The sequence below is a fragment of the Kryptolebias marmoratus genome, linkage group LG1 (assembly GCF_001649575.2).
Source record: "Kryptolebias marmoratus isolate JLee-2015 linkage group LG1, ASM164957v2, whole genome shotgun sequence".
NCBI lineage: Eukaryota > Metazoa > Chordata > Actinopteri > Cyprinodontiformes > Rivulidae > Kryptolebias > Kryptolebias marmoratus.
The window spans coordinates 32,943,437-32,955,054 of NC_051430.1; the positions used below are offsets into that span (position 1 = coordinate 32,943,437).

The following is an 11,618-nucleotide window of genomic DNA, read 5'->3' on the forward strand; positions in this document are numbered from 1 at the left end:
ATATATACCTATACATATAAATATACTTATACACATACACACACGCACTCGATTATATATACTTATACCCAACTTTGTATTCTACCCATCTATATCATACACACATTCACAAACACACCTACTATAATTGCCAACTGTGATGGCAAGCAAGATAAAGATAAACAAAGTGAATTATTTAATTTCTCACCCATTTTCCTTAATGTCTTTGGGGGACAAACCAGAAATGAAGAAGTTGGGAGCAGATAGACCCAAGGATATTCAAAGTTTTCCTGTGACCTGGTTTCAGTGAAGGGACTGACTAACAATAAGTGTAGCTAACAGATCTTTAACGAGGTGGTTATTAACATTTTTGGATCCCAGAAAAGTTGTCGGAGTGAGCTTCTCTTTAAATAAAGTAGGATTCATTTTATAAAAAAAGAAGCACTTTCCATTATTGCATGTCTTGTTTGATTTTACCTTACCAGTGTGATTAGTATTTGTGTCAAGGAGTGTGGTGCAATGTTATTAAAAGCTGTTTGGGAAAAATCATCTAAAATGATTATAGCTGAAACTTTTAATGAAGGGAGTGAAGTATTGGACAACTGACCGAGGCTCTGTGTAAGCTTGGTTTTTGGTGGTGGTTTGTTTTAAGGTTGTCTTTGTGATGAAAAAGGACAATGTCAATTTATATCAAGTTTTCTTTATTTCAAATTGGATGCTTCTGTTGTTTAAATCCAAACTACAGCATTTTATTATATATCTTTTAGCCACTGCTTACCAGTTCAGCCTATTATAACAAGTACAAGTGCTCTTATACAAACACTTCGAGCAATGAAACAAAAGGCCTGGCTGAAGAACTTGTGCAGCGTTTACTTTCCTTTAACTCTTTGCAACAGATAGTTTGTAGAGGACTAAAGTAACATGTCTACATTCCAAAAGGGGCAGCAAATGTTCTTATACAAACACCTCAAGCAAAGAAACAAGGGGCCTGACTGAAGATGTTTGAAAAATAACAATCATATCTTTGGTTTTGTTAAGTCCTAAGTATTTGTTTGATGGGAGGCCTTGAAGCCAGATGGAACTGAGACTCAGGAGAACATGTTCCTGTAAATCGGCTCAGGAAGAGATGATGTCTGAGCCTAAAACAGACATGTGCTGTAAGCCGCTACTCTGTGGCTGATCTCCTGCAGCAGCTTTTTCACAGCCTCCTCCAGCTCCACCAGCTGCTCTGCTTTCACCTCCAGGGTCTGCTGGTTGTCTTCATAAGACTTCTCCAAATCTGAAACAGTAAAATTAATCATTTTATGAACACATCCTAACCTAATATTGTGCGTCAACCATGTTTTTCCAACCACTGAATAGTTATTGCCTGCTTCCACAAATGATGTGCAATTATGTAATTGCCTTGGTGTGTTTGTGTATGCATTTGTTTGTCTGTTTGCTAAAAAAAATAATAAATCAATGGACAGATTCTAATAAAACCCTCCAAAATTCATCACTGAATGTACCTCGAAAACCACAACTAATCAACTTTAGCAAACACATAAATGGCTATAACTGTCATTTTTAGAATTATTATACTAATTACTGGACTAAAGTTATAAAATGATAAACTTCCTACACTAAAATTTGGCGTGGTAGAGCTAATAGCTCATGCAAGGTATTTGTTTAAGACTTTAGCACGCAAGGTGGTGGGTTAGTTGCATTCCTTTAGGAAATGCTGATCTAATTTTTCTTGTGAAACTGGAAACAGTCTGATGATGCTGATGCTGTGATGTCACCTTTCAGCAGCTGCAGCTTGTCGCTGGCCTGCAACAGCAGCTGTTTGGCTTCATTTTGCATCGACACCGCCATCTTCTTGGCATCAGCCACACCCTCTGCTTTCTGACCAATCAGTTGTTCTACTGTGCTGTATTTCTGCTTCACCTCTGACTCCAGATCCTAAACGCACAGAAATGTAGCGACAACAGAAACATGTTGATGAAGTACAACACAGGTTGCTCAGACCTGTCGCTTAAAATGGTTTTTAACTATCCGATAGCTAAAAATACGGGTCTGAGGAATACATGTCTGAATGGCACGGTGAAAAGGTTTTCGCTCAGACCTTTGGACCCCTTTTTACTAATCTGTTTAGTAGTCTAAACCCAATCTGTTCTGCTCCTGTATGTAGACCCTCCTACTTCTCGGGAGTCCGCTCAGCTACTAATTGAATAAAGACAGTTCCATCATGGCACCTATGTGATAGCACACATGTAATAAAGTTCTAAAGTTTTTTACTGGCTGTCATCTTATTTCATTTACAGCCACGACAACACATTTCTTTTTGGTTTGTTTGCTTTGGTTGGACAGTCTGACCAGGAAAAAAATGCCAGCTCAGATGCCAGTTGATTGAAAACAATAACACAAGTTTTTAAATAAAACAATATTTAATTAGATTTAATTTCCCTTTGGGATTAATAAAGTACTTTTGAATTGAATTAAAATAAAACAGGGGTCCCCAAGGACTGGTACAGGTCCATGAATGATTTAGTACAGGGCCGTTTAGAAATTAAAAAAAAAACTTCTCCCTAAAAAAAAAAATATTTTTATATACATTGGTCTGCAATGTATTTTATTTTGAAAAATGCCCACTTACTTACTAGCAAACCTATCAATTAAACCTCTTTTCCCCCACTCTTTGCACCCACTGTGGTCACTGTAAGCCACATTATGCCGTGTTAACGTTAATTAATCACACAGCTTATGTTACATTCACAGTGAAGCCGACTGCTACCAGCTGTCAGTGAAACGCTGAAATGTGTGGAGTTTTACTGAATAAAATCTTCAGTTTTTGCTTTGTGAAGTCACTAACCATTACACACACTATGCTGGTGTAGATTTTCAGTCAACCAGGACATGGCAAATCCCAAAAAATAAATAAAAAAAAGAAAAGCTACTGGACTTTTATTCTGTAGTTGAAGATTTCCCATCTGTGGAGGTTTCTCAGCTGGACAGTGTGCAGACCCAAGCTTTACACTGCATGAGACGCTCTATTTATGCATCCTAAATCCACATGCAAATTAATCTCACTTCCCTTCCAATGGAGGGTCGTTAGCGTCTGTTTGCCTGGCTCACAAGAGAGATGGTTTGGTCACATGCATGAAAGTGGGAATTAGAGGGAAAAATACTGGGCATCAGGCTTGATGCTCCATTTTAAGTCAAAGACCAGTTTGTCTTTATGCTGCCTCTGGTTGTTTGTAAATCAGAGATTAAGCCAGCCACGTCTCGCAGAGAAATCTGAGATCTCCTCTGGTTAAAGTTGATTTTTTTCCTCTTTCAACATAGATGGCTTCTTTCATCCCCCCTCTCAAACTATCTGTCTTTTCAGTCAAAAATATGAGCACTTTGGTCCTCAAAAAAGTGTCTCTTTTCCTTGAAGTGTAGGTGGACAGCTGAGTCTTGTCCTGAAGAGCTGCTCTTCTGTGTTGAGCCATGCGTCTGTGGAGAAGCTGTTTGGTTTCCCTAATACAGAGGTCTGAAGATTCCTCGCTACACCGAACTGCAGACACCACAGCGCTCAGTTTGGGTTTGGGTGTTTTGTCTCAGTCTCTGTCTGAGAGTCCCGTTGGGTTTAAAACATACCGGGATGTTGTGTTTGGAGAAGATCCTTCTGAGTTTCTAACATGCTCCAGCAAACATTAAAGGATGATAATGTTTTTTGCATTATTTACCTCATATCCTGTATGTTACATGATTAAGCTTAGCAAGAGATAACTCCAAAAATGTGACTCAAGTGGCCCCGAACTGTGTTAATCTCAAAATAATAGTATAGCTCAAATGTCTGCATTGTGTAATCCAGGGTGGAAAAAAACTGCCCTTAGTCCCGCCTTAGTGCCCCATTGGTTAGAGTGACAGTCAGTCACAAAGGGCATGCAGCCAATTGACACACCTGAGGCAATTATTTAAGCTTGCTCCAGCTTTCCCTAGTCAGATGTGAGGGGGAGAGCTGGAGACAAAGGAGCTACAGGTTAGTGTTCTCAAACAATCAGTTTATCTCTGTTGTAATGCACTGTTTAACCTTATAATATAAAAATCATGTAGATCCAAGAAATCCAGTGAGTTTGGAGCCTTGGAGCTGCCATACTCTCATCTATTATTGGAATTGGTGAGTAGAGAGCACAATGTTTGTTGTTTAGTATGTGGGTGGCAGCAAATGTTAATTGTGATCATTAATTGTTGTAATCTAACTTTAAGATAATGAGATAAATGTTTTATTTGGTCTGACAGATTAGATATTGCATTTAGTTCTGTGTGAAATTGAAGTTAACTAGCCGGCTGGAAATTTATTGGTCCTGTTTATGTTAATACAGGCCAGGTGATCCCTTTTGTAGGGAATAAGATGGCGAGCTTCTGAAAACTGGCTGGAGCCAGGAGAACTTTAAGAATCACTCCCTACTGGTCTGGTCTGTATCATTTCCCCCCTCCATCTCATCATTCAGGCACATACTCTATTATTCACCTCTTCATCCGAAACAACTTGCGCTGGGACATTCTCAACTTAAATATCTGGATAACCCAACCATGGATTTCTGAATGTGTGTTGGTCAGACTTTGGACTGACCAGCGGGGAATTTAAGACCAATTGGGCACAAACAAATGAAGGATTGCTGCAGTACTGTGTATATATTTGTTTTTGTATTTATTTTGGATTTGATGTATGGCTGTTTTGTATTGTTTACTTTAATTTTGTCTAATACATGGTATTGAAAACAAAAGTTATTTTGTGTCGTTCTATTGATTACTGACAACGGCTCCAGTAAACGAATTCTAGTCTTCTGATTTTCTTCCATCTAGTCCTTTTACACTTTAAATAGTGTTACAATTGTCAATTTTTACAAAAAATCCTCAGCAGACCTTATCTGTCACATCTGACAGTTTCCTGTGTGACGTGGCTGAGTGTGTACCAGCATACAGAGCAGGTAATTCACATCTGATCCCGAAATGTTTCGGGGTTCGCATTTTAGCACCAAAAGTAAACAGAGGCGTCAGAGCTGATCACTTGCAGTCAAATCACCTAAAACAAATTTGTAACTGATTCAAAACCAGTCTGAACAGCCTCAATGGTGAGCTCACCTGTTTCAGGTCCTCTGCAATCTGTTCGATGCTCGCAGCATCCTGATTGGTCAGTTTGCTGCTCAGTGTGACATTCACAGCTTTGTCTCTGAGTAGCATCACATCCTGCTCAAGCCTCTGCAGCCTCCGAGTGGCATTATGCACCTTCAGTTCTGCATCTGCTGTCTCAGACTGGACCTGAACACAGCAAAAACATGCAACGTGTTATCTTTGTGTTTCTGTGGTAGCAGCAGGCAGACAATCCCGTTGGTGGCAGGTGGATACTGACCGAGGAAAGCAGCTGGTTGGTGGTCTGGATGTCGGTGGTAGCCTGCTGGATGGCGCTGCTGGCTGCAGTCTGAGCTCTCTGAACTTCTTCCAGTGCTTGTTTTACTCTCTCTGCGGAGTCCTTCACGTCAGCGGCCTCCTTTCTGAAGAATGAAAGAGGGTGGAGGGAGGGGGGAAATGTGACATACATTTGGGTTGGGAGTTAGACTGGGCTTTTTCCATTGGCCATTGTCGAACAACCAACAATCAGCGGGATATTCACATACCTGTGCAAATATACTGCTGAAACATGTAGGTATGAGGGAATGATCCTGTCATAAGTCGAGAGCGCACGTATTCGATTTACAAGCAGGATTTCATCTCTTGCTCTCAAAACTTCTGCTCTTTTTAAAATATTCTCTTTTCTCTCTCAAATCTTTGTGTTTGCGCTCAGATTTACTCCTCGCTCGCAAAACTTTCTCTCACGGATTGGATCTGAGCTTGCAAACCTTTCTGCTCTCTCGCGGATCTGAGCACCATCGCCTAGCAACCGTTCCAGCCAATAGAAAAACAGTGTTCCTCTGGGGTGCGTTTGTTTCCTTCTAGTGAGTGTGCCTGCGTGGCTACAATAGAGCTTTGGAACCGACGTCACTGCACAGTGACGTTGTGGGGCGCTTATTTCTCGGGCAGTCGGTCGGCGCCATCTTTAAAGGCCACAGACCAAAACTGTTAGGGTTTTTACATTATCAGCCTTTGTGTTTTCATGTGGAACACTGCCTACGTGAGAGACCAAGGTCAGACGGCGGGCCGGCGGGCGCCACACCATCTGGCTCTACCAAACAGTGATGTGTTATGTGTTTTTGCTATGATCAGAACTGGCCTTGGCTTGCTCAGATCAACCCCTTTTTTCTTCTTATTTCTTCTTCCTTTAAATAAAGAGAAAGCCCAAGTGGAGGGGCAGAACTTCCTGGACAGCACGCCATTAGGAGCTGTTGTGGAATCTCTCCTCTTTGCGAAGGCCTTCACAAAAAGACAACAAGCCTCTCCGGTGTGATTTTTCCTTAGCAGGTTAAATAAATAAAAACCCTGACAAAAACAAACAGTATTCCGGTGTTACCGCTGTATTCTCCTGCTTAATGCTGAAAAGCAGCTCAAAACAAAGGGGACTATACTGCAACAAACTTCTTCCAGATGCCAAAAGACGGTACATAGAAAAATATAGCTAAAATTGGAAAAGTCGACCCGTTTGAATTAAGAAATTGGAGCAAAGACCCCGAACATTTGCCTCCACTGACATTCCCAGACATATTTGCATCCCTGGTCTGTGGTGTCAGTGCAAATTTTATTTTAAAACCGAGATTAGAATCTGATGCTAATAAACGCAGATACGATCCGTGAGAGAGAGAGAGTTTTGCGAGCAAGGAGGAAATCTGAGCGCAAACAAAGATTTGAGAGAAAAGAGAATATTTGAAGGAGCAGAAGTTTTGAGTGCAAGAGATGAAATCCTGCTTGCATATCAAATATGTGTGCTCTCGACTTATGACAGGATCATTCCTCCATAGTAGGTTTTGTTTTGTTTTTTTGAGGAAGGGCAGACCAGGCAATCTTTACTTTTCGTAAAACTGTGAAAGTAGGTTGTTAGATTCAAATAAAAATGTAATTGATTTGGGAACACTGTGTTTTACAACCAAGGTGTTCCTCAAACTTTTGACAAAAAATATACTAGATCTGTCCAAGCAACTCCGGTCTACAGGCAGCTTTGTTGTGCTGAAAACAAACCTGTTACCTTTACTAGACTGATTAATATGTCTACTCAATCCAAACGTTTACTCGTCTCCTGGTGGACTGATCCATCCACTGCCAGAATGGGATGATGTGCCAATAGAAATAAAACAAGTAACTTAAGTGTTTCATTTTGTTGGGCAGTCTGTGTGAAGCAGCTGGAAGTTGATTGTGAAGACCACAGAGCTATGAAGAAAAACTCGTTTTGTGTGGTGGTTTAAAATTGTGGGCTGTTTTATTATGCTTGGCTGTTGTTTATAGGATCTGTATTTTTCAGATTGTTTTCTGGCATTTTTGTATTTACTGTTGCTCTCTTTGTTATTGTGTTCCTTTTCTGTTCTTCGTGATCCCGTTTGTTATTCTTTGTGTTCCTCTGCGCCATGCACCACTTGTCCCTCAGCGAGCTTTTGCACATATTAACCATGGGGTGTTATTTTAAGATTTTTTTGTGCTTAAGTTTTACGTCTTGCTTCATCTTAAAATGATACAAGTCCATATTTCAGATTTAGAGCCATTAAGAAGTAGTTTTAAGCAACATAAAAGTCACAACTGTTTTTTTTTTTTCTCCCCCTTGGCTCTTGACCCAGCTGAGTTTAATATATTTGTTGCTAATTTAAAAATGACACAGAACCTAGCTGGACAATAATATGACTTGGGTGTCCCACAGCCACTAAGCATCTGTCCGTCAATCTGACAGTAGGCTGAATCAAAAACCTGGAAATAAATGAGTTGGACTCCACACCAGCAGGCTGTATTTCAGTCTGTTCAGGATGAAGACTTGGAACTCACCCAGCTCTGCCAGCTCGGTCCAGCAGGGTTTCAACCCTCCTGATGTCGTCAGTCCTCTGTTGCAGGATGCTCTCTATGTGTCCGAGCTCTCCTACCCTCTGACGGATTTCCTCAGTCAGATTCTGCAGTTGAGCCGGAGAGGTCGGCATCTGCATGGCTAAAACCTCGTTGGCCACGAGTTCGATGCTCTCTGGGTCTGCAGCGTCCTCTGAAACAGAGCGAACTGATCGCTGAACTGATTTTTCTTTATTTCTATCCTCTGAAGGTAAAGGTGGATAGTTTTTGCTTGTGTCAATGTGAGCATGTGCCTGTCTGTTAGCAAAATATCTCATAAACCACTACAGAAACTCTGAGAAGTCAAATCAATTTAAGAACACTGCCACAGTGAACTGACATTATAAAAGACTAGAATAGCTATAAGTCAGTCAGTTTTACAGTTATTGTACTAAGCTTTAGAGTCATTCACACCGAACACCTGAAAATCCTGCAAACTTACGAGTGAGAAAATCTTTGATCTGCCTGATGAGGCTTCGCAGCTCCTCGTTGCTCTGATCAACTTTGTGTTTGGTTCTATTGGTCTTCATCAGGACATTCTGGGTGCTCAGTTTCGCCTCAACAGCTTGTCTCTTCACCTCCGACACCTGAGGACAGAGTTCTCCTGAGAACAGTTCTCACCGTCCTTCTAAAACCCAGACACGGACCAAGACTCACCATCTTTGAGAACTTCTCCACCTCTGCTATGGTGCTCATGAGCTCCTCTTTGGACTCCTGAGCCTTCATCAGGACACTGCTGGCTGTTGTGACAGCACCATCACATCCATCTCCTCCACACCTGGTCTGACCTTCAGAGTCCACGCAGCCCAGACCTCCACAGGACGAAGACCAGCATAAGTTCTGACCGGGTAAGGAACTGCCACATGTCTGTATGAACCAGGACAAGCAGGAAGAGTCAAAACTGTAAAACTTGTGAATAGTCCAGTGGTACAGAAGCTAAAATTCAATGGTTAAATTTAAAATAATCAGACCAAAAATTCAAAAATAAAGCAACTGGACTTTAAAAAGAAAACATCTTCAACAACAGAAACAAATGATTATATATTATTGCTGCTGACAATACATAAAATAAAGCACACCATGGTCCTATGAAGGGACATGATGAGCTGGTGTCTTTACGTTAAGGGTATTAAATGACAATTTCTGGGTTTGCTGTTTATTCTCCCACCTTACGACTGATCACAGACAGGTCCAAAGTCTGCAGCTCTCCTGCCAGGGTGTCCAGCCTTTGAGCATGCTTAGAGTGTCTTTGCAGGAACTCCTCTGCAGTCTGATTGAGTTTGTCCTCTGTGAGGTGCCGTAGAGCAGCAGAGGTTTCCACTGGACTACCAGTGCCTATGGTTGAGGTGTTGGCTCGCACTTCAGCTGCCTGAGACTGCTGGAAGTACTTGGTGATGCTCTCTGTGGCCCCTGGTGGCAGACATCAAACAGTGCAGTTTAAAAAAGGGCTTGACTGTCTGCTAACTGCCAAAGTAAAATCTCAAACCTAAAATTATGTTTTTGTTGCGCCAGGAAGTTGACAGAGCGAAAAACAGGAAGTTCATAAAAACAGAATCATTTGGATTAGCTGTCAATAATAAGAAGTATAGTTTATTACAGTGGTTCTCAAACTGTGGGACATGACTCCTGGGGGTGGGGGGGCAGGGTCATTATGAGAGGAGTATGTGTTTGGTATGTTATTTTAATTGTATTTTTATTTTTAAATCTAGAAAAAATACAAGTAAAACTAGTATTTAGACGTTGTTGTGACTCAGACAGACCAGAGGAGATGGGTCAGCTGGCTCATGAGCTGGACTGAAGTGATGACAAGCAGAGAGAGGACGGCTTTAACTCGGTTTTGTGGAGGAAATGTTTGCTGTTCGGAAGTGTCACTGTAAATCAGGGACAAACTGTCAGAGTGACAACAGTCCAGGTGGGAAAACACTGCTTCACTTGAGAAAAAAAAAAAAAAGATCATGAAGCAGAAAAGTCATTAAGAAACTGCCACTAGTGACGACTAAAACAATAAGCTATTACTGTTGTAATAATAATAATCAACATTTATGGCAAATACCTAATGAAACTTTTGATTTTGGAGTAGACTAAACTGCATTGTTCTTTGTAAAGACCTACAGGAGAGGCAGACAGAGATAATATTGAGTTCTTCTAAATTTAAATCCGTTCGGTTTCTGTGCACAGATTAAACTTTATGGTTCTAAAAGGTATTCATTAGTAACCTCTTGCATAATCAGTCACAAAAAGTTTGAGAACCACTGTTTTAATCAGCAGATGACGGTTAAAAGGTGTACCTGTAGGGGGCGACATAGCAGCACAAACCCTGACATGATTTTAGTCTTTAACAGCTCATAAACAAGAGACTATCCATCCAATCATTTTCTTCATCGGCTTCTCTTTTTCGAGTCACGAGGAGCTGGTACCTATTTCAAAAGGCGGGGAACACCCTGTACCGTCTCAAGTCCATCACAGGGACACATGGACAAAACAATATTCACACTTTGACTCACACCTAGGGACAAGTTTATTCTACAGATGAACCTAACATGCATGTTTTTGGTCTGTGGGAAGAAACCGGAATACCCGGAGTAAGCCCACATTCGCACAGGGAGGACATGCAAACTGGAAGTGATTCTGATCCCTTTCTGCCTGGGGGTGACAGCTCTAACCACCCAACAAGAAACTAGGGAGCTAAAAATGATAAAACATGCTGAAAAGCTCCAGAAAGTTGATTTAATGCATCTCAAACTATCTTTGATATTTGACCTTTTACCTCTGATGTCAGAGTTCTTAATGAACTCAACCTGATCCAGCAGCTCCTGGACGGTTCGCTCTAGTTTCTGGGTATCCGATGTCATGGAGTCCACTTTGGTTCTCACAGCAGAATCCTGTTTGCGCACCAGAACCAGAGTCTCCTCGGTGTTGTTCAGTGTCTGAGTCAGAGCTGCCATCAAGTCACTAAGACACAAATGGAGGCAAAAGGTCAGAGTTTTTATCGACCAGGACTGTTTTCATCAAACTAAACAAGATCTCACCTGGCTTGTTGAAGTAGGTTTTGGATCTCACTCAGTGGTTGTGAGGCTGGGTTTTGGTCCAGGATAACCTGGATATCAGCAGCACTTTTCTCCATGCTAACTAAGGACTTCTTGTATAGTCCACTGACCCCACTGGCTTTAATGGCGTTGACCTTATTGACCAGTCGATGCGTCTGATTGGTCAGCTGACCAATGACATTGTCCCATTCTGCGAAACATTGGTGGCAGCGTTGGCAGTCTGGATATGTTCCTGAGAACCCGCGGGCGCAGACATCACACCGTGGTCCCGACACACCCTCCACGCAAACACAGTGACCACTGACTTTGTTGCACTGCTGCTCGGAGACACCGTGGGGGTCGCAGTCACATGCTGAGAAGACAGAACCAGAGTTCATCCGTCAATTCTGCTTTCTTTTTTTAGAACTTACACTTTTACCAGAGCAATTACACAGCCATACATGGTACAAAACATAGGTGTTGACAATATGAAGTTTTCCATAAAATAAACATCTTAGTATGGTATCTTTTTTTTTTTTTTGCCCCTCCCGCCCGCCCTGCTTTCTTTTTCAAAGCCTCTTTTTACATATTTTCCCAAAAATTAAAGGAATATGGATCTGATCAGCTGGT

At 41.5% G+C, this 11,618-nt stretch overlaps 1 protein-coding gene and 1 long non-coding RNA gene across 2 annotated transcripts in view; one reads left to right on the forward strand and one right to left on the reverse strand.

The window, feature by feature from the left end:
- Nucleotides 1-663: 663 nt before the first annotated feature.
- Nucleotides 664-11,618, reverse strand: part of lamb1a (laminin, beta 1a) — a 46,541-nt gene continuing 35,586 nt past the window's right edge. Inside the window, exons 24-33 of the mRNA XM_017426356.2 lie at nucleotides 10,992-11,361; nucleotides 10,730-10,914; nucleotides 9,131-9,372; nucleotides 8,620-8,829; nucleotides 8,405-8,549; nucleotides 7,909-8,116; nucleotides 5,360-5,501; nucleotides 5,092-5,268; nucleotides 1,761-1,920; nucleotides 664-1,258 (exon numbers count right to left, since the gene is read on the reverse strand). Coding sequence (XP_017281845.1) covers nucleotides 1,119-1,258; nucleotides 1,761-1,920; nucleotides 5,092-5,268; nucleotides 5,360-5,501; nucleotides 7,909-8,116; nucleotides 8,405-8,549; nucleotides 8,620-8,829; nucleotides 9,131-9,372; nucleotides 10,730-10,914; nucleotides 10,992-11,361 — 1,979 coding nt within the window. The 3' untranslated portion in view covers nucleotides 664-1,118. The remainder of the gene's footprint in view (nucleotides 1,259-1,760; nucleotides 1,921-5,091; nucleotides 5,269-5,359; nucleotides 5,502-7,908; nucleotides 8,117-8,404; nucleotides 8,550-8,619; nucleotides 8,830-9,130; nucleotides 9,373-10,729; nucleotides 10,915-10,991; nucleotides 11,362-11,618) is intronic.
- Nucleotides 3,895-4,705, forward strand: LOC108241881. The gene is made up of 3 exons (XR_001808830.3): nucleotides 3,895-3,985; nucleotides 4,060-4,123; nucleotides 4,329-4,705. It is a non-coding gene; the product is annotated as an uncharacterized LOC108241881 (long non-coding RNA).